At 44.4% G+C, this 23463-nt stretch overlaps 1 protein-coding gene across 1 annotated transcript; it reads right to left on the bottom strand.

The window, feature by feature from the left end:
• Positions 1-811: 811 nt before the first annotated feature.
• Positions 812-20314, bottom strand: LOC137346481 (P2Y purinoceptor 3-like). The gene is made up of 2 exons (XM_068009941.1): positions 20291-20314; positions 812-2000 (listed from the first exon to the last, which is right to left on the bottom strand). The coding sequence occupies exon 2, from the start codon at positions 1980-1982 to the stop codon at positions 993-995; it is 990 nt and encodes a 329-aa protein (XP_067866042.1). The 5' UTR covers positions 1983-2000; positions 20291-20314; the 3' UTR covers positions 812-992.
• Between the last annotated feature and the right edge of the window lie 3149 nt (positions 20315-23463).

The following is a 23463-nucleotide window of genomic DNA, read 5'->3' as shown; positions in this document are numbered from 1 at the left end:
GCAACTCACCAAGGCTTCTTCAAGAGCACCTCCCAAACCCATGACCTCTACCACCTAGAAGAACAAGGGCAGCAGGCACAGGAACACCACCAATTGCAAGTACCCCTCTGTGTCACATACCATCTTGATTTGGAAATATACTGTCCTTTCTTTGCCGTCACTGTGTCAAAATCCTGGAACTCTCTTCCTAACAGCACAGTGGGTGTACCTACAGCACATGGACTACAGTAGTTCAAGAAAACAGCTCACCACCACCTTCTTAAGGGCAATTAGGGATAGGAAGTAAATGCATATTGCTGGCGATGCTCACATCCCATGAATGAATAATAATAAAGAAAATTGCCCCTACTGCATTTGGCAAATACTGGCTTGTAGAAGTGTCTCTCTCTGTAATGAGCTAAGTTTGTGGATAAGTTAGTGTATTTTGTTACTTTTGATGTTATAAGTAGTGGTGTGTTCTGTTCGTTAGTATTACACGTGAACTAAGCCCACGCTTTACGGTTGACAGGTAGGTATTCGTTAGTTTGCCTTCTTGAAGTTGGGAGAAATACATGTACAAAATCCAGTATACACATCAAGGAATTTCATTGTTATGAGCCTTGGATGATGCTGTTAAAGGACTAAATGTTGTGACAGTAAAGGTAGACCCACAATTGTAAAGGATGCAGAAACAGCTGATGGGGAATTGGTGATGCTAAACTCAAAAGAATATCTAAGTGCAGAATTTGTTACATTGGACAACAGGAAAATTTGACACCAGATTGAACAAAAAAAAATAATTGGAAGCAAGTTTTATAGACTGGAACAGCATGCAGATGCAAAAATTTAATAGTAATACACACGGATCATTTCAAAAATATATTAGTCTAACAAAGTTGAAAATATTCAATTTTGAGAAGCCAAAGGTGGGTGAGTTAATTTTGATACTGCTGTGAGGATTATTAGGCTAGGTATCATCCTGTTCTGAATCCATTGCTCTTTGCATAAGCATTTCACAGATTTGATTCCCTGAGATTCAAGTTGCTGCTGGAAGCCGCAGGTTTCTTTTCACATTTCCAGCTGTTTATGACTTTCATGAGCTTATATCTATACTTGGTGCCAGCATAATAATACACAATTGGATCCAGAACACCATTGAGACAAAGGCAAAGAAGGCTTGAATAGTAAGCTACACCAAGTTTTTGGAAAAGTGGACAGTTCTTGCGATCTACAGTAGCGATCAAAAAACGTGACAAAACTGAAGGAAAAAAACAGATAGTGAAGATGAATATTACGACTACCATCATCTTGCTAGCATGTTGGCTCCTTTGTTGAGATTGAGCTGTTAATGCCGAATTGGCCAATTTCCTTTGGATTAATATTGTGGACACCGACAGAAATCCAAATGGAATCAAAAAGGCCAAAACAAATAGTTGAATAGTTGATGGCAGTATATTGTTCTCTATATTTGCTTCATTAAAGCTCATACAATGCAGTTTTCCATTCAATTCAAAAATGTTGACTGAGAGAAAGATGGGAGTCGTGAAACCACAAGACAACAACCAGATTAATACAGCGAGGGCAAAGGTACATTTCTTTGTAATTCTCTTCTGGGTCTGGATGGGTCTGATGATTATATAACATCGGTAGCTGCTGATGCTTGCCAGGAAGAAGACACTTGCAAACATATTGGAAAAGGTGAAGAATGCTTGGAGTTTGCACATTACGTTTCCGAATATCCAATGATTGTTGTTACTGTGGTAAATGATTAAGAGCAGGTAGCTGAGAGTAAACAACAGATCACTCACACACAGATTGAGCATCAAAATATCAATGGGAGTCTTTTTCTTCATATGAAAGCACAATATCCATAGGGCAAAACTATTGAAACTTGCAGCTAAAATGAATAAGATTATAAGTGCTGGAGGCGCCATTGTTATGAGGAACTCTTCATTGAATTGACATGTTGTATTACTTGCAGTTAGAACTGATGAATTTCCCATTTCTTCAGTGGAAACAGCCTATATATGCAAAACAAGAGTGCCAAATATTGGATTAAAATGTCATTTTCTAAACTGTGATGTACTGTACACAGTAATTTTGGGAGCCAAGCAAAAATATCAATGTAAAAATCCTCATTCTAACATGAAACACTCATCGTGCAGTAATGGTGTGTATTCAACATATTTTTGCAGCCTAATCAGCAATATTGCAGATGAAAAATGTTTATTGAGTTAGCAATGCCTTAATAATTTTTCTAGTGTATTTTTAATAATTAACTTCTCAATGTTTATACATTTTTTTCTTTCCAGTTGCATTGTCTTGCTGCAAGATGAGCTCAGCAATGTTGACTTTCAGAGAATTTTGTTTTCAGCAGCAGTTAAGTCCATCAGACAAAGTAACAGTTTGTTAGCTAATGAATAGCTCTTTCATCCCTCTTTACCTTTCCACTGTCTCTGTGCTGTCAGATTGCTTGTCTAGCAATCGATCTTCAATGACTTACAGTTTCCTTCAGCCAAACGTTGGGAAAACCAAAGCCAATGCTTTTAGCCTGTGCTACTGCCTTCGTCATCCCTCCTGGTCCTGTATCAGGCTAAACCAGACTATTCACAAACTCAGCATCCTATTCGATGGCAAGCTAAGTGTAATTGCCTACCTAACGCTCTTCATATCATACCTTATCAAACGCCTTACTGAAGTCCATGTATATGACATCGACAGCCCTTCCCTCATCAATCAACTTTGTCACTTCCTCAAAGAATTCTATTAAGTTGGTAAGACATGACCTTCCCTGCACAAAACCATGTTGCCTATCACTGATAAGCCCATTTTCTTCCAAATGGGAATAGATCCTATCCCTCAGTATCTTCTCCAGCAGCTTTCCTACCACTGACGTCAGGCTCACCGGTCTATAATTACCTGGATTATCCCTGCTACCCTTCTTAAACAAGGGGACAACATTAGCAATTCTCCAGTCTTCCGGGACCTCACCCGTGTTTAAGGATGCTGCAAAGATATCCGTTAAGGCCCCAGCTATTTCCTCTCTCGCTTCTCTCAGTAACCTGGGATAGATCCCATCCGGACCTGTGGACTTGCCCACCTTAATGCCCTTTAGAATACCCAACACTTCCTCCCTCCTTATGCCGACTTGACCTAGAGTAATCAAACATCTGTCCCTAACCTCAACATCCGTCATGTCCCTCTCCTCGGTAAATACCGATGCAAAGTACTCGTTTAGAATCTCACCCATTTTCTCTGACTCCACGCATAATTTTCCTCCTTTGTCTTTGATTTGGCCAATCCTTTCTCTAGTTACCCTCTTGCTCCTTATATATGAATAAAAGGCTTTGGGATTTTCCTTAACCCTGTTTGCTAAAGATATTTCATGACCCCTTTTAGCCCTCTTAATTCCTCGTTTCAGATTGGTCCTACATTCCCGACATTCTTCCAAAGCTTCGTCTTTCTTCAGCCGCCTAGACCTTATGTATGCTTCCTTTTTCCTCTTAGCTAGTTTCACAATTTCACCTGTCATCCATGGTTCCCTAATCTTGCCATTTCTATCCCTCATTTTCACAGGAACATGTCTCTCCTGCACGCTAATCAACCTCTCTTTAAAAGCCTCCCACATATCAAATGTGGATTTATCTTCAAACAGCTGTTCCCAATCTATATTCCCCAGCTCCTGCCGAATTTTGGTATAGTTGGCCTTCCCCCAATTTAGCACTCTTCCTTTAGGACCACTCTCATCTTTGTCCATGAGTATTCTAAAACTTATGGAATTGTGATCACTATTCCCAAAGTAGTCCCCTACTGAAACTTCAACCACCTGGCCGGGCTCATTCCCCAACACCAGGTCCAGTATGGCCCCTTCCCGAGTTGGACTATTTACATACTGCTCTAGAAAATCCTCCTGGATGCTCCTTACAAATTTTGCTCCATCTAGACCTCTAACACTAAGTGAATCCCAGTCAATGTTGGGAAAATTAAAATCTCCTATCACCACCACCCTGTTGCTCCTACATCTTTCCATAATCTGTTTACATATTTGTACCTCTATCTCACGCTCGCTGTTGGGAGGCCTGTAGTACAGCCCCAACATTGTTACCGCACCCTTCCTATTTCTGAGTTCTGCCCATATTGCCTCACTGCTCGAGTCCTCCATCGTGCCCTCCTTCAGCACAGCTGTGATATCCTCTTTGACCAGTAATGCAACTCCTCCACCCCTTTTACCTCCCTCTCTATCCCGCCTGAAGCATCGATATCCTGGGATATTTAGTTGCCAATCGTGCCCTTCCTTAAACCAAGTCTCAGTAATAGCAATAACATCATACTCCCAGGTACTAATCCAAGCCCTAAGTTCATCTGCCTTACCTACTACACTTCTTGCATTAAAACAAATGCACCTCAGACCACCAGTCCCTTTGCGTTCATCATCTGCTCCCTGCCTACTCTTCCCCTTAGTCACGCTGACTTCATTATCTAGTTCCTTACAGGCTTTAGTTACTACCTCCTTACTGTCCACTGACCTCCTCATTTGGTTCCCATCCCCCTGCCACATTAGTTTAAACCCTCCCCAACAGCGTTAGCAAAAGCACCCCCAAGAACATTTGTTCCAGTCTGGCCCAGGTGTGGACCGTCCAATTTGTAATAGTCCCACCTCCCCCAGAACCGGTCCCAATGTCCCAAAAATCTGAACCCCTCCCTCCTGCACCGTCTCTCAAGCCACGCATTCATCCTGACTATTTTTTCATTTCTACTCTGACTAGCACGTGGCACTGGTAGCAATCCTGAGATTACTACCTCTGAGGTCCTACTTTTTAACTTGGCTCCTAACTCCCTAAATTCTGCTTGTAGGACCTCATCCCGTTTTTTTACCTATATCATTGGTGCCTATGTGCACAACGACAACTGGCTGTTCACCCTCCCCTTTCAGAATGTTCTGCAGCCGATCTGAGACATCCCTGACCCGTGCACCTGGGAGGCAACATACCATTCGGGAGTCTCTTTAAAATCAATGTTCATGACAAAATTAATGTCCCTCATTCTTGGCAGGTAGGGGCCTAGCATGACACTATTTTTTCTCCCCTTGTACTGTTTCTTCCCACCTACCTCCATGACTCACCTGATGCCCTCTGTGATTTCCACAGTTTCTAGTTTCCTGGCCCTGTCTCCTTTTTAACATGGCAGTCCAATCCCTCTCCACCTCCATCCCCCACCAGGACTGTCTGAAGACACTCTGCTTCTTCCTTGAATAGAGGCCCAACCAGTCCCCATCCACCATCGCCACCCTCCGCCTCGTTGAACTTGTTCTCACATTGAACAACTTCTCCTTTAACTCCCAGAACCACAATAGGGTTACCCTTGTCCTCACCTTCTACCCCACCAGCCTCTGCCATTTACATAACCAACAGCATGATGCCACTACCTAAAGCATCTTCTCCTTCCCTCCCCATTCAACATTACAAAGGGTCTATTCCCCCCCAGGTACTCTGGTCCACTCCTCAGTTACTCCCAACAGCCATTCCCTTTCCTACAGCATCTTTCCATGCAAGCGCAGGAGATGCAACTCTTTTACCTCCTCCCATCTCACCGCCCAAGGCTCCAAACACTCCTTCTAGGTGAAACAGCAATTTACTTGTACTTCTTTCAATTTAGTAATACTGTATCTGCTGTTCACGATGTGGTCTCCTCTCCATTGGGGAGACCAAATGCAGATTGGATGATCGTTTTGTGGAACACCTCCATTCAATCTGCAAGCATGAGCCTGAGCTTCCCATCGCCTATCATTTTAATTTTCCACCTTGCTCCTGCTCTGACTTTTCTGTCCTTGGCCTGCTACAGTGTTCCAGTGAAGCTCAACACAAGCTCATGAAACAGCACCTCATCTTTCGACTGAGCATTTTACAGCCTTCCGGACTCAACATTGAGTTCAATAATTTTAGATCATAACCTCTGGCCCCATTTTGTTTCATGTTCTGTTGCTGTTTTTTTCTCTCTTATTTTCTTTGCTTTGCTGTCGGATGACAGCTATTCAGGATCCTGCCATTCACACCTTTAAACACATCTTTTGTTTCTTTACTTGTTCCATTACCACTCCCTTTGGCCTTGTATCATGGGCCCTTTTGTCATTTAATCTTTGCTGCTTTCCACCCGACCATTGGCCTTCCCTTTTGTTGTTCTTCCCCGCTTCCCCATTTCAATTGCTCAAAACCTATTACGTTTCTAACTTTTCCAAGGTCTGATATTGACCTGGAACATTAACTCTGTTTCTTTTTCCACAGATATTGCCAGAGCTGCTGAGTATTACCAGCATTTTCTGTTTTTATTTCAGTATTATTTTGAACTTGCATGGTGTGAGGGTTTCTGAAAGCTAAGTGTTTTCAGCATCACTGTTAAGTAGAAGAAGTGTCTCCAGGTGGACATGCTTGAACTCAAAGTGCAGAACCCTCGGGCCCCACCGAGGTCAGAAACAGAGGCGGACAGGGTCCAAAAGACCGGTACTGGCCAGCGTGCCAGCTTCTCGACCCCATTCCCTGCACAGGTCATGTTAGGGTAGGCAGATTCTGGACCCAGCAGGACTACCCAGCCCCACAAGGCAGGCAACCAATTATTTATGACCCTTATTAAGGGCAGTTAAAGGAGGCTGACTGGGATTTTCCAATCAGCCAGTTTCCTGATGTGATAGGGGATAGTTTAATTGCCTGGACGTGTGCACCCAGTGGCAGGCGAGGATGCCCATGCTCCAGACAGGCCTTCAAGCCCTCCCTACCTGCCTGGGTGTGGATGCAGCCAAAGGCTATCCTGTGGAGGGATTCTCCCCATCCCTGCCCCCTCCCCTCCCAACACAGCGGTAGCCTGGCAAACACTGGTGAGACGGGACCCTCATACAGTTACTTACCTTTCACTTTAGCTTGCTGCTAGCTAGAAGGCCCCTGAGTGGACCTCCAATTTCAATAGCCCTCCTACTGCCCTTAATTGGACAGGGAACCTGTCTCCATGCAAATTAGGGGGCTGCCCCTGTCAAAATCCCAGGACAGTGACTGTTTCCATGCCATCCATCCCCCCGCCACCCCCTGCCCCACGGGGGGCAGGTTCGGGACCCAGAAACCGTCTTGACTCCTGTTTTCCATCCCCAAGCAAACAGTTAACCCAAAGTTACCGAATAATTGGCATCTGCACAATATGGGAAGAGGAGCACTCATTGCAGGAGACAGTCATCTGAGAGTTAAGAGAGGAATAATGAGGCAAAGGAAGGAAATGAGTGATCCATCAACTGGACAAAAAAACCTACACAAATCAATGTAGGAAACTACTGGGGGTCTGAAGTTGTCTAATAGGTATCCAGTGCTGCTTTCATATAATGTAAATCAAAATCAGGGTCAGTTTTTGTCCAGTGTGTGCAGGAGAGTTTTCTGACACAGTATGTAGACAGACCAACCAGGGGCGATGCCACATTGGATTTGGTACTGGGTAATGAACCCGGCCAGGTGTTAGATTTAGATGTAGGTGAGCACTTTGGTGATAGTGATCACAATTCGGTTAGGTTTACCTTAGCGATGGGCAGGGACAGGTATATACCGCAGGGCAAGAATTATAGCTGGGGGAAAGGAAATTATGATGCGATTAGGCAAGATTTAGGATGCGTAGGATGGGGAAGGAAACTGCAGGGGATGGGAACAATCGAAATGTGGAGCTTATTCAAGGAGCAGCTACTGCGTGTCCTTGATAAGTATGTACCTGTGAGGCAGGGAGGAAGTTGTCGTGCGAGGGAGCCGTGGTTTAATAAAGAAGTTGAAGCGCTTGTCAAGAGGAAGAAGGCGGCTTATGTTAGGATGAGACGTGAAGGCTCAGTTAGGGTGCTTGAGAGTTACAAGCTAGCCAGGAAGGATCTAAAGGGAGAGCTAAGAAGAGCAAGGAGAGGACACGAGAAGTCATTGGTGGATAGGATCAGGGAAAACCCTAAGGCTTTCTATAGGTATATCAGGAATAAAAGAATGACTAGAGTTAGATTAGGGCCAATCAAGGATAGTAGTGGGAAGTTGTGTGTGGAATCAGAGGAGATAGGGGAAGTGTTAAATGAATATTTTGCGTCAGTATTTACAGTAGAGAAAGAAAATGTTGTTGAGAATACTGAGATTCAGGCTACTAGGCTAGATGGGATTGAGGTTCACAAGGAGGAGGTGTTAGCAATTTTGGAAAGTGTGAAAATAGATAAGTCCCCTGGGCCAGATGGGATTTATCCTAGGATTCTCTGGGAAGCTAGGGAGGAGATTGCAGAGCCTTTGTCCTTGATCTTTATGTCGTCATTGTCGACAGGTATAGTGCCGGAAGACTGGAGGATAGCAAATGTTGTCCCCTTGTTCAAGAAGGGGAGTAGAGACAGCCCTGGTAATTATAGACCTGTGAGCCTTACTTCGGTTGTGGGTAAAATGTTGGAAAAGGTTATAAGAGACAGGATTTATAATCATCTTGAAAAGAATAAGTTCGTTAGAGATAGTCAGCACGGTTTTGTGACGGGTAGGTCGTGCCTCACAAACCTTATTGAGTTTTTCGAAAAGGTGACCAAACAGGTGGATGAGGGTAAAGCAGTGGATGTGGTGTATATGGATTTCAGTAAGGCGTTTGATAAGGTTCCCCACGGTAGGCTATTGCAGAAAATACGGAAGTATGGGGTGGAAGGTGATTTAGAGCTTTGGATCAGAAATTGGCTAGCTGAAAGAAGACAGAGGGTGGTGGTTGATGGCAAATGTTCATCCTGGAGTTTAGTTACTAGTGGTGTACCGCAAGGATCTGTTTTGGGGCCACTGCTGTTTATCATTTTTATAAATGACCTGGAAGAGGGTGTAGAAGGGTGGGTTAGTAAATTTGCAGATGACACGAAGGTCGGTGGAGTTGTGGATAGTGCCGAAGGATGTTGTAGGGTACAGAGGGACATAGATAGGCTGCAGAGCTGGGCTGAGAGATGGCAAATGGAGTTTAATGCGGAAAGGTGTGAGGTGATTCACTTTGGAAGGAGTAACAGGAATGCAGAGTACTGGGCTAATGGGAAGATTCTTGGTAGTGTAGATGAACAGAGAGATCTTGGTGGCCAGGTGCATAAATCCCTGAAGGTTGCTAACCAGGTTAATAGGGCTGTTCAGAAGGCATATGGTGTGTTAGCTTTTATTAGTAGGGGGATCGAGTTTCGGAGCCACGAGGTCATGCTGCAGCTGTACAAAACTCTGGTGAGACCGCACCTGGAGTATTGCGTGCAGTTCTGGTCACCGCATTATAGGAAGGATGTGGAAGCTATGGAAAGGGTGCAGAGGAGGTTTACTAGGATGTTGCCTGGTATGGAGGGAAGGTCTTACGAGGAAAGGCTGAGGGACTTGAGGTTATTTTCGTTGGAGAGAAGGAGGAGGAGAGGTGACTTAATAGAGACATATAAGATAATCAGAGGGTTAGATAGGGTGGATAGTGAGAGTCTTTTTCCTCGGATGGTGATGGCAAACACGAGAGGACATAGCTTCAAGTTGAGGGGTGATAGATATAGGACAGATGTGAGAGGTAGTTTCTTTACTCAGAGAGTAGTAAGGGCGTGGAACGCCCTGCCTGCAGCAGTAGTAGACTCGCCAACTTTAAGGGCATTTAAGTGGTCATTGGATAGATATATGGATGAAAATGGAATAGTGTAGGTCAGATGGTTTCACAGGTCGGCGCAACATCGAGGGCCGAAGGGTCTGTACTGCGCTGTAATGTTCTTAAAAAAAAAAGAATATCACAGGAAGGATATTATAAATAACATGGCATTGTGATGCAAAGGTGATTAGAGGAGGTGGAGGAGAAATGATAACATCGAGGAACGGCAAGTGTTAATTATTGGGAATTCTATCATTAGAAGCTCGATAAGCTTTCCTGTAGCTATGACCAGCAGTCCTGACTGGTCCATTGCCTCTGGATCATGGAAAGAAAGGATAAGTAGAGTAGAGGATGCTGCCGGTGTAGCAGTAAAGAAAGTGGCAATAGCAATATTGGATAGGATAAAAATAGGTCAAGAAAATGCACTTTAAAGGTTGGCAGTCCTCAAAGTAGAAAAGCAAAATACTATGGATCCTGGAAATCTGAAATAAAAACAGAAAATACTGGAAATACTCAGCAGGACTGGCCGCATCTGTGGACAGAGAAACAGAGTTAACGTTTCAGGTCAATGACCTTTCATCAGAACAAAGTAGAAAGGTCACCCAGTCTGGATGGGATGCATCATAGGTTGCTGAGGGAAGTAAGGGTGGAAATTTTGGCTGCTCTGGCTACGATCTGGCACAGGAAGGGAGGAAAAAGAGTGGAAGAGCAATAGTGATAGGGGATTCGATAGTCAGGGGATCAGACAGGTGTTTCTGTGGCAGTAAACGTGACTCCAGAATGGTGTGTTGCCTCCCTGGTGTCAGGGTCAAGGATGTCACGTAGCAACTGCAGGACATCCTTCTGGGGAGGGTGAACAGACAGAGATTGTGGTCCACATTGGTACCAATGACATAGGTGAGAAGATGGATGAGGTCCTGAAGGCAGATTTTAGGGAGTTAGGAAGGAAATCAAAAAGCAGGAGCTCCAAAGCAGTAATCTCAGGATTACTCCCAATGCCATGTGCTAGTGAGCATAGGAATAGGAGGATTGATCGATTGAACACATGGCTGGAGAATTGGTGTGGGAGGGAAGTGCATTGGGACCAGTTCTGGGGTGGACCTGTATAAGATGGATGGACTACACCTTAACAGGACCGGAACTAATATCCTCACAGGGAGATTTGCTACTGCTGTTGGTGAGGGTTTAAACTAGCTTGTCAGAGGGATGGGAACCTGAGGGGTAGCTCAAATTGGAAGGAAGTGAAGCTGGTAACAGGAGGTAGAAAAGTAGCAAGTGACATTAGAAAGTAGGCGAAACAAAGGCGAGCATCAACTAGGCTTAGAATGCAGAATGTCAAGAAGACATTTAAGGGCACTCTACCTGAATGCACACAGCATTCGCAACAAGATAGATGATTTAAAGGTCCAAATAGAGGTAAATGGGTATGATCTAATTGTCATAACGGAAATGTGGCTACAGGGTGACCAAGACTGGGAACTGAATATTCAAGGATACTCAACATTTAGGAAGGACAGACAAAAAGAAAAAGGAGGTGGTGTTGTGCTGATAATAGGGAATGGGATCAGTACATTAGGTAAGGAAGGATCTCAGATTGGAAGAAGAAAATATGGAATCTGTTGGGTGGAGCTAAGAAACAGCAAACATTGACAGGAGTTGTTTATAGGCCACCAATTAGTAGTGATAGTGTGGGGCATGGTATTAATCAGGAGATTAGAGAAGCATGTGGCACGGGGAATACAGTAACCATGGGTGACTTCAATCTGCATATAGACTGGGTAAACCTAATGAGCACTAATGCTGTGCAGGACGAGTTTCTGGAGTGTGTTAGGGATGGTTTTCTAGAGAAGTATTTTGATGAACTGACTAGAGAACAGGCTATTTTAGATCTAGTATTATGCAATGAGAAAGGGCTAATTAATAATCTTGTTGTAAAAGAGCCTTTAGGGATGAGTGACCATAATATGATAGAATTTTACATTATGTTTCAAAGTGAGGTAATTGATTCTGAAGCCAGGTTGTTAACTTTGAACAAAGGAAATTCTGAAGGTTAGAGGGGCAAATTGGCCAAGGTGGTTTAGGAAAATACATGAAAAGGTATGACAGTACAGAGGCAATGGATAGTCTTTAAAGAAATATTACATAGTTTACAGCAACTATACATTCCTTCAAGGCACAAAAACACCAAAAATAAAGGCAAAAATAAAGGAAGTTAAGGATTTTATAAGATTAAAAGAAAAAGCCTAAAAAGTTTGCCAGAAATAGTAGTAAACCTGAGGATTGGGAGGATTTTAGAATACAGCAAAGGAGGACAAAGACACTGATAAAGAAAGGGAGAATAGAATATGAATGTAAGCTAGCAAAAAATATAAAAACGGACTGTAAAAGCTTCTACAGGTATGTAAAAAGGAAACGTTTGGCTAAGACAAATGTGGTCCATTCTAGGCAGGGACCGCAAAATTTATGATGGGGAATAGAGAAATGGCAGAGAAGCTAAATGATTACTTTGTGTCTATCTTCACTGAGTAAGATACAAGAAATCTCCCAGAATTAGAAATCCAGGGGATTAGGGGGAATGAGGAATTGAAGGAAATTAATATTAGTAAGGAGGTTGTATTGGAGAAATTAATGGGGCTGAAGGTTGATAAGTCCCCAGGACCTGATATTCTACATCCCAGAGTGTTGAAAGAGGTAGTTATGCAGATAGTGGATGCATTGGTGATCATCTTCCAAAATTCTATAGATTCTGGAGCGGTTCCTGCAGATGGCAAGGTAGCAAATGTCACCCCACTGTTTAAGAAGGGAGGGAGAGAGAAAACAGGGAATTATTGACCTGTTAGCCTTACATCAGTCGTTGGGAAAATGCTGGAATCTATTCTAAAGTATGTGATAAATGGATACTTGGATAATAATGATCTGATTATGCAACATGGATTTATGAATGGGAAATAGTGTTTGATGAAACTGTAGGAGTTTTTTGTGGATATTACTAACAGAATTGATAAAGGGGAGTCGGTGAACCGACTTAGTGAGTGGTCAAGAATGTGGGAGATGGAATATAATATGGAAAAATATGAGGTTATTCACTTTGATAGGAGGAATAGATGTGCACAGTATTTCTTGAATGGTAAGAATTTAGAAAGTGTAGATGTACAAAAGGACCTGGATGTCCATGTCAATAAGTCACTGAAAGCTAACATGCAGGTGCAGAAAGCAATTAAGAAGGCTAATGGTATGTTAGCCTTTATCACAAGAGGATTTGAGAACAGGAGTAGTGAAGTCTTGCTTCAATTGTATAGAACCTTGATTTGACCACACTTGGAGTACCGTGTGCAGTTTTGGTCCCCCTGCCTTAGGAAGGATAATATTGCCATAGAGGGAGTGCAACGAAGATTCACCAGACTTGTTCCTGGGATGGCGGGATGAAGAGAGATTTTTTTAAAATTCATTCATGGGATGTGGGCGTCGCTGGCTAGGCCAGCATTTATTGCCCATCCCTAATTGCCCTTGATAAGGTGGTGGTGAGCTGCCTTCTTGAACCGCTGCAGCCCTTGTGAGGTAGGTCTACCCACAGTGCTGTTAGGAAGGGAGTTCCAGGATTTTGACCCAGCGACAGTGAAGGAACGGCGATATAATTCCAAGTCAGGATGGTGTGTGACTTGGACAGGAACTTGCAGGTGGTGATGTTCCCATGCATCTGCTGCCCTTGTCCTTCGAGGTGGTAGAGGTCACGGGTTTGGAAGGCGCTGTCTAAGGAGCCTTGGTGCATTGCTGCAGTGCATCTTGTAGATGGTACACACTGCTGCCACTTTGTGTCGCTGGTGGAGGGAGTGAATGTTTGTAGATGGGGTGCCAATCAAGTGGGCTGCTTTGTCCTGGATGGTGTTGAGCTTCTTGAGTGTTGTTGGAGCTGCACCCATCCAGGCAAGTGGACAGTATTCCATCACACTCCTGATTTGTGCCTTGTAGATGGTGGACAGGCTTTGGGGAGTCAGGAGGTGAGTTACTCACCGCAGGATTCCTAGCCTTTCACCTGCTCTTGTAGCCACGGTATTTATATGGCTACTCCAGTTCAGTTTCTGGTCAATGGTAGCCTCTAGGAAGTTGATAGTGGGGGATTCAGCAGTGGTAATGCCAAGGGGAGATGGTTAGATTCTCTCTTGTTGGAGATGGTCATTGCCTGGCACTTGTGTGGCGCAATTGTTACTTGCCACTTATCAGCCCAAGCCTGGATATTGTCCAGGTCTTGCTGCATTTTGACCCGGACTGCTTCAGTATGTGAGGAGTCGCGAATGGTGCTGAACATTGTGCAATCATCAGCGAACATCCCCACTTCTGACCTTCTGATTGAAGGAAGGTCATTGATGAAGCAGCTGTAGATGGTTGGGCCTAGGACACTACCCTGAGGAATTCCTGCAGTGATGTCCTGGAGCTCAGATGATTGACCTCCAACAATCACAGCCATCTTCCTTTGCACTAGGTATGACTCCAACCAGCAGAGTGTTTTCCCCCTGATTCCCATTGACTCCAGTTTTGCTAGGGCTCCTTGATGCCATACTCGGTCAAATGCTGTCTTGATGTCAAGGGGAGTCACTCTCACCTCACATCTTGAATTCAGCTCTTTAGTCCATGTTTGAAGCAAGGCTGCAATGAGGTCAGGAGCTGAGTGGCCCTGGCGTAACCCAAACTGAGCCTCACTGAGCAGGTTATTGCTAAGCAAGTGCTGCTTGATGGCATTGTTGATGACACCTTCCATCACTTTACTGATGATTGAGGGTAGGCTGATGGGGCGGTAGTTGGCCGGGTTGGACTTGTCCTGCTTTTTGTGTACAGGACATACCTGGGCAATTGTTCACATTGCCGGGTAGATGCCAGTGTCATAGCTATACTGGAACAGCTTGGCTAGGGGTGCGGCAAGTTCTGGAGCACATGTCTTCAGTACTATTGCCGGAATATTGTCAGGACCCATAGCCTTTGCAGTATCCAGTGCCTTCAGTCGTTTCTTGATATCATGTGGAGTGAATCGAATTGGCTGAAGTCTGGCATCTGTAATGCTGGGGACTTCAGGAGGGGGCCGAGATGGATCATCAACGCGGTACTTCTGGCTGAAGATTGTTGCAAATGCTTCTGCCTTATCTTTCGCACTGAGGTGCTGGGCTCCCCCATCATTGAGGATGGGGAAATTTGTGGAGGCACCTCCTCCAGTTAGTTGTTTAATTGTCCACCACCATTCATGGCTGGATGTGGCAGGACTGCAGAGCTTAGATCTGATCAGTTGGTTATGGAATGGCTTAGCTCTTTCTATTGCATGTTGCTTATGCAGTTTGGCATGCAAGTAGTCCTGTGTTGTAGCTTCACCAGGTTGACACCTGATTTTGAGGTATGCCTGGTGCTGCTCCTGGCATGCCCTCTTGCACTCTTCATTGAACCAGGGTTGGTCTCCTGGCTTGATGGTAATGGTAGAGTGGGGGATATGCTGGGCCATGAGGTCACAGATTGTGGTTGAGTATAATTCTGCTGCTGCTGATGGCCCACAGTGCCTCATGGATGCCCAGTTTTGCATTGCTAGATCTGTTCGAAATCTATCCCATTTAGCATGGTGATAGTGCTAAATAGATTGGGGAAACTGGGCCTGTGTTCTCTAGAGTTTCGAAGAATGAGAGGTAATCTCATGGAAACCTATAAAATACTTAAATGGATAGACCGGGTAGATGCAGCTAAGATGTTTCCCCTGGTTGGGGAGTCTCGAACCAAGGGACGCAATTTCAAAGTAAGGGACATTAGGACAGAGATTAGGAGAAATTTCTTTACTCAGAGTATTGTGAATCTTTGGAATTCTCTACCCCAGAGGGTTGTGGAAGCTCAGTCATTGAGTATGTTTAAAGCAGAGATTGTCAGATTTTTAAATGCAAATGACATAAGGGGATATGAGGATAGTGTGGGAAAAAGGTATTGAAGTGGATGATCAGCCATGATCATATTGAATGGCGGGGCAGGCTCGATGGGCTGAATGGCTGACTCCAGCTCTTATGTTCCTCTGTTCCTATGTTCCTATGATCCTCCTTGGATATTGGGGTGGTTCCCGAGGATTGGAGGATCGTAATTGTTATGCCCTTTTTAAAGATGGGGAGAGTGATAAACCCGGCAACTACAGACCAGTCAGCCTCATGCCGCTGGTGGGGAAACTTTTACAGACAATAATCCAGGACAAAATTAATTGGCACTTGAGAAAGTATCAGCTAATAAATGAAAGTCAGTTCGGATTTGTTAAAGGCAAATTGTGTTTGACTAACTTGATCGCGCTCTTCAATGAAGGAAGAGGGTTGATGAGGGTGGTGGAGTTGATATTGTACATACGGACTTTCAAAAGGTTTTTGACAAAGTACCACTTAATAGACTTGTTAACAAAATTAAAGCCCATGAGATTAAAGTGACATTGGCAGCTAGGATACAAAATTGGCTAAGGGACAGATAAGAATTACATCCACCAATCTTTTTGAAAAATACTAATAACCTGGCCATGGGCATACAGGTTTACAGATGATACGAAACTCGGAAATTTGGTAATAAAGAGGATAGTAACAGACTTCAGGACAGCATAGACAGACTGGTAAAATGGGCAGACGCATGGCAGATGAAGTTTAATATCGAGAATTAAGTGCTACATTTTGGTAGGAAGAATGAGGAGAGGCAATCTCAACTGAATGGTACAGTTTTAAAGGGTTTGAAGGAACAGAGACCTGGAGGTGTATATGCACAAATCTTTGAAGGTGGCAGGCCAAGTTGAAAAGGCTGTTAGAAACACATATGGGATGCTTGGCTTTATTAATAGAAGAATAATGGGCACGATTTAACTCTGTGTAAGTGGATGGGTTTCGAATGAGTTAAAATCTTGTCCTAGAGTACAAAAGCAAGGAAGTTATGCTAATCCTTTATCAAACACTGTTTAGGCCTCAACTGTTCAGTTCTGGGTACCGTACTTTAGGAAGGACTGGGAGGATGCAAAAGGAATTTACAAAAATGTTACCAAGGATGAAGGGCTTTAGTTATGTGGAGAGATTGGAGAATCTGGGGTTGTTCTCCTTACATCAGAACATATTAAGAGGAGATTTGACAAGGTGTTCAAAATCATAACTGGTTTTGATTGAGTAAAGAGGATGCAGGTTTAAGGTAATTGGCAAAAAATCTAATGATAGTTCCGTGAAGGGTGTTTGAGGAGTTGGGTTAATTACACAGATAAAACTCAAAGGTAGAAAGCTCTGCATTGCTCTATGTTAGACCATTTGGGAAGAAGCAGACTGGACACATCAGTGCATGGCTGTAGGTGCAGAAGGGAGGATTTCACATTGCTAGCACTCATGTTCCTCCAGGCTTCACAAGGTTTTTTTGAAAAAAAGTTAAAAAACTTACTGAGTCTCTTCTGGCCCTTGTTCTTCCACCAGGTTCAGCTGGTGGGAAAGCCACAATGAATTCCCCATTCAGACTACTGTTTAAAATAGCATCTGAGCCCCGATTACATAATTGGAGGCTCATCTGCTGATTTAAAGAAGGGCCCTGCCGGTTTTCTGCAGTTGTCCTTCCTGCTAGCTTTGAAAAGCAGGTTAAAATGGAATACTGCAGGGATGTAAGCAAGTACGTCTCCCGTGATTTTAACTGCCAGTCTGCCAGATTTCCACTGGGCGGGTGGGATTAAAAGCGACTGTAAGGTTAAAGTCACAGAAATGAACATTTTTATTAATGGCAATCATATTTTTTTTTAATTCATTCATGGGATGTGGGCGTCACTGGCCAGGCCAGCATTTATTGCCCGTCCCTAATTGCCCTTGAGTAGGTGATGGTGAGTTCAGTTAAGAAATAATAAGGGATCTGTTGTCATATTAGGAATAGATTATCGACCACTGAGTCACTGAATAATGGAACAGGCTTTGAGAAGATGATTCATAGGCAGTTTAGATCTGCTACTGTGAAAATGGGGAACTTTATACACTGGGATAAGACAAAGGGCTGGATTTTATGCGGCTGCTGGGGGTTCTGATGCCAGGCCAAAAGGGTGAGGGGAATCCAGTCGTTTGAGGGGCCCCCAGCTGCATTTTACAGCACTCGGGCAATTAATTAGCCTGTGCTGTGGTCTCCGTCCCTTTAAGGACAGCGATTCTGCCTCCAAAAACTGCCGGCCAATAAGTGGGTGGGCAACTGAGCAGTCCCAGCAGTACCACTGGAAGCGGTGGTCACTACTGCAACTGCAGCAGTCACCGGACCAGGAGCAGCCAAGGAGGCCAGGACTGCAGCTAAGTGGGGGTGGGATTGCTGGGGCCAGTCAGGCAGGTCCCAGTGAGGGTTGGGTGGGGTGGGGGTGAAGCGTGTTGGGTTGCTGAAGGCAGTGGGCTGGGTGGCGACACAGGGGTGGCCTTTGCCACCAGAGTTCCTTTGTGGAGTACAGATTGCCCATGGTAGAGGGCCCTGCCCCCATCCACTCCCCTCCACCCCCCTCAGGGCTGCTGGTGAAATGCTAATGGCGGCAGAAATGCTGCATTATTGAATTGAGGATCTGCCTACTGGTTTAGATGGACAGAAAAAAGATCTCACAGAAATATAAAATTGTTCTGCTGATTCTGCTGACTAACTGCTCCTCCTTGGCTCTCTGAATTCACTGGGCAGCTTCTACCAGCAGCCACCTCTCCACAACTGACTCAAACTTGGACATTGTCCCTTGTCTGCTCCAAGTTGACTCCTGCTGTCTACAAGTACATTTCATTCCATAGCAGACTCCTGGTCCTCAGGTATTAACTCTAGACTGTTTCATATCGTTTCCTTCCTACCTGTAGTTTACAACTGGTACATGTCTGACCTCATCTCTATCAGATCTGTGTAACCCAGAATTCCCTGTGTCCATTTGTGGGCAGATACTGGCCAGATCGGAGTTCACTACCTCTACCTCTCTCTTTTGACACTTCTCAGGTTCCTTGCTCACCTCTCCTCACTTTCCTCTCACCTACTAAGCCATCATTTGGCTCTTCCTCCACCCTCAGCTGTTTCAGACACTCCCAATCCCTGCATGTTGATCTCCACCTCAGGAAGTTAGGGCTGCCAGGTGAAGGACACATAGACCACAAATCCCCCAAGACTCAGTTACAAGTACCTCTGGTCTAGATGGTGTGTCACCAGGCTATTCATCCATCAGTAAAGTTCAAACCTGTCTCTGATGCATAACAATCTGGAGTGTGAACTGATAGTTTTTTCCCCTTTCTAATCCACTGAAGCAAATTATAACATCCCTGCCCTCAACTTGAATGAGATCAACCAACTCAACACAGATTTAGGATTGAATATGGGTCTTTCAAGTCTGTATGACTCAGTAACTCAGCAAGCACAATATTTAATCTCAGATGAAAAATTCTCCTGAACCATTCGTTTATAAATAAAGGATTAAATTAAAGATTTTGTAGCATTAGTTCACTTGAATGAAAGATAAATGCTTGCATTTCATATAGCACCTGACCACAGGTCTCCAAGCTCTTCACAATGAATTCTTTTGAAGTCTAAAGATTTATATAAACAAATCTGTCGGACGTATGGTGTTTAGCAAGATTTCACAAATAGCAACGAGCCTGATGTTACCGAAACACAGTTCTGTAAATCCTGAAGAGGAACCTCACTGCAGTATTTCCTTAATAAATTGGCAAATCACTAAAGTGTAACCCTTTGTGTGCTGACTGCTAGACTGTATATGATGAGCTGAACAACAGTGAATGGTGGAATTTGAAAGGGGAGCTGATGATGTGTTAAACAGATCAGTCAGCATCTGAAAGAAAAGGGGAGTGAGGGACCTTTATCAAACCTGCCATACAGTACCACCCAAAATATTAACTCATTTGCATGGGGATGATCCATTATGAGCAGCTACTCTTTTTTAATTTACATACATTGTAATGAGTAGATAACTGAATAACCTTGCAAAGTTTTGTCCCATCTTTTTAGGTGAACTGCATGTTGCAGTGTTTCCTGATCGATTTAGTCAGGTAGTGCTTGCTGCCTGCTGTTAATGCTAAAGTATAACTAGCTTATGTTTATGTTAGGTTGTGTTTAAGAACGAGCCAACTTGACTTGATCCAATTATCCTTCCACCATCTAAAATTGAGAACTTACCATGTGGGGGGATTGTCAAGATAGAAGATTATCTGTTGCTCTGCAGCACACTGAAGCATCTGGCTCTCTCATTTTATATTTTCTATCCTCTCCCAAGAAAGTTCTTCCTGTCCTGAAGGTGCTTATTTATGCTGGAGTATGTTTCTATGAGCACTGATGTCCTTCTGATGCCTCAGCTAAGTTGCCACATATGAGCCTTAACAGTGAGTTTAATCAGGTTATTCAACTGTACAGTACATCGTAGCCTGATTTTCTTCATTCTCTTCCTCTCTCATATATTGATCACCCGATAGAAGTATTTGGTGCAGAAATTACTGAATTTTTAAAAAGTTCCCTCTTCCCTCCATTGCCCGGTTGCACTGCGGTCATTTGAAATGCTCCCACTGCTGGTCACCTGAGATCATTTAACATGACACAAGGCAGGTATTGAATCTGAGACTTTGCTGCTTGGTTTCCTTTGGTACTGTTTGTAGTCGTGCATAAACACATTACACTATTTTCTCTATTTTGCAAATACTGATTGAAATTTCAAAATTCAATCACTTACCAGATTGTGTTCTCCTTGTTGTTCAGCTTGTAGCAATGACAATGCTGCAATCAATGAACATAAAGGTTCATTTCACAATCATTGCTGCATCTCCTAATGGTGATGAAATCATTTATCAAAAAAAAGGAAAACTTGTATTTATATAGCGCCTTTCATGACCACTGGATGTCTCAAAGTGCTTTACAGCCAATGAAGTACTCAGCAAGCTCCCACAAACAGCAATGTGATAATGGTCAGATAATCTGTTGTTGTGATATTGATTGAGGGATGAATATTGGTCAAGACACCAGGGATAACTCCCTGCTCCTCTTCGAAATAGTGTCATGGGATCTTTTACGTCCACCCGAGAAGGCAGATGGGGCCTCAGTTTAACTACTCATCCTAAAAGACAGCATCTCCAACAGTGCAGCAGTCCCTCAGTACTGCACCGAGTATCAGCCTTGATTAGCAAAGCAATCCCATGTATCAGGGTACAGGTGGGAAGTGAACCATTGCCCACTTTTCAAAGCACCAACTGAAGGCCCTTTCATCGATGTATTAACCTGTCTTTTCTGTCTGAGGTTCACCAACCTACTCTGCATCTCCTCGTGTTCAGATTTCTTTCAGATTCCTGTTGTTTTATTTTTACCTTTACTGAATAGTTCATCTTTCTTGTATCCATTGAACATTCTTACTGTTGTATTTTTCAAATAGTTTCCCCCTCCTCCCAACATTCCTTAACTTCAGTGGATCTTGCTCCATACTTAATCTAATACAGCAGGCAGCGAAGCTGTTCCCAAGCCACCAACTGTACCTGGCTTTCAGAGCACTTGGATGACTACCTCAGATGATCGTCCCTTACTGCAGGAAATGTCCACTCTCTCACTGATGTGCATGTGATAATACACTGGAGATTGGTCTTAATCTAATAAAACATCCTTCATCATTACAGCTAACAACCTCTGAACCCCTGACATAACATGAAACATGAAAAATCTCTCTTTCACACCATCTTTCTCTCCCCAAAAATTAAGGCAAGGAGGTGTATTCTACTGAATTGTCTCACATTAACAGGGAGAGCCAGGAGCACAGGCAGGCTGATCTAACTCTGTTGACATCGCTGTGGATTGGCCAAGATCTAATAGAGGGGTAGTAGGTATTAGACCTCAACTGACACCCAGGCATATCATGATTCCTGTCGAGCAGGGGTTTTGGTGCCATCATTTGAAATAGGCCAACTAAATGGACTACTTCCTTCTAGGCCTCATGAGAATAGCATGGGAAGTTCCAAGCAGTTACATTCTTATTAAAGTAGCTAAGGTGTTGCTGATCTTTAAGAATTATTCATTGTCCAATATGAATGGTGCAGCTCTTGCATCAAAGAAACAAAATATGGTGACTACAATTTGGCTCGCAAGCTTGAAATAATTCATTAGTTGAATGTTGAGAAATTCACGGAATTTGAGAGTGCCATTGGAAAAAAAAGGCAAAGTATGGCGATGCAGTCTGCCTGTAGTTTGGAATTGCTGCATCAGTACCTGATTAATTCCATCTATAAGCAAGAGTTGATGGGGGCAATGGAGATGTTCATAGATTGAAAGAGACAGAAATGCTTGAGTGGAGGAAAGATGATTCAGGTGTGTGCATCTCAATCTCAAGTTAGAAGCTAGAGTGGGCATATCTAATTTTATTCTTGGGCAGGTGCTCTAGGATTTCCTGGGTGTGGCTCCTGCTTTATACGTTCCTGAATATATTTACAATGCCGTGTTCAGCCACAGCATTGCAAGGGAAGTATATGAAGCAAATACAGTAGCTGGTGTGAAGAAGGAAACAATTGGTGGGGAAGGACTTGCAGTGGGAAGGACACAGGCTAGGCCTGGCCAGGCTGGGATAGGATGAGATTATATTGGATGTAGTTGGGTTGGAGTTGGGGGCGAATGGGATAGAACTTAGAGTGGACCACAGAAAGGATCACTGAGGTCAGCCCAGGCTGTTGAAGGGAGATCAGGAATCTGGCTGTCAGAACTTGACTCGTGAAATGGAGGCTAGTACAACCAAGGGCCGGATTTTGTAGTCCAGCCACTGGGAGGGGCGGCAGGTGTGGAACATGGCGGCCGTTCCGCACATGACCCATGCAGCCGCGCTGCTGCGATTACATGGCGGGTGGCCACTTAACATATTGACGGCATCACCTGATGCAGGAGCAGGTGTCGGCGCCATCTTTAAAAGGCTGCCAGCCCTGCATTCAATCTCTCCCTGCATTGCAGTAAAGCTTTTTAGAGCAATATTTCGGGAGTGTTCCAGAAAAATAAAAGTCAGCAGGTGGCACCACTGGGCATCCCTCTGGCAATGGAAGAGGTTTGAGCAAGGATGGCCCCACGGTTCAGTTATGCCTCCCTGCTTATTCTCTTCCAGGTTGCAAGGGAAAGACGAGAGGTCCTTTCCCCCAGAGTGGGTATCCAATTGGCATTAGATTCGGGGTCATGAACTGGTGAGAGCACCACACACACACCCGAGCAGCTGGCTGAGGCTGAGACAGCCGAGGCCTCTGACAGTCAGAGGACTGTGGGTGTCCAGGCCCAGGCTGAGCCCCAGGCTGATGATAAGACTCTGGTGTCGGCAGCACAGAGCATACTGGAATTGCAGGGAGAGGTATGGCAACATCTGGCAGAGATGCCAGGGGCCATGCGCAGCCATGAGTGGGTGGTGGGGGAGTCCATCTATGCCTTAACTGCTACCATGTCCCAGGCATATGAGTGCATGGCTTCATTCATCAAGAGATTGGTGACCCTCATGGAGAGCCACATTCCACAGATGTGCCATGACTTGCAAAACCCTCACCTCGGGCATGACTTGAATTCAGCAGTGGCTGGGTGAGAGAAGGACCCAGATACTGGAGAGTATTCCCGCTCCTAGTCCTTCTCCGACGAGCAGTGAGGCTCCGAACCTACAGAGGGAGGAGAGGAGGCTGCACTCCACATCTGGGATTTCCCCTCAAGGTGATTCGAGTGTGGACACCTCCTCAGCCCCTCTGCCAGAGTGTCCAGTTCCAGCAGTCGCAAAGCCTGAGGACAGCCCTGCACTGGTGCAGGGGGCCTTCAGGCAGCCCGGGCCACTTCAGGCCTCAGGCGCGCAGAGAATGACCTCAGAATTCATCCCAGGCCACAGGCATCCTGCTCGGCAGCCTGCCTCCA

Source organism: Heterodontus francisci, chromosome 30 (genome assembly GCF_036365525.1).
Source record: "Heterodontus francisci isolate sHetFra1 chromosome 30, sHetFra1.hap1, whole genome shotgun sequence".
NCBI classification, from domain to species: Eukaryota; Metazoa; Chordata; class Chondrichthyes; order Heterodontiformes; family Heterodontidae; genus Heterodontus; species Heterodontus francisci.
The sequence above is the reverse complement of the archived record's forward strand: the minus strand, read 5'-3'. Positions and strand labels throughout refer to the sequence as shown.

Bases quoted from the DNA above. Each gene is read 5' to 3' on its own strand.
- LOC137346481 (XM_068009941.1), bottom strand. From the start codon at position 1,982: ATGGGAAATTCATCAGTTCTAACTGCAAGTAATACAACATGTCAATTC.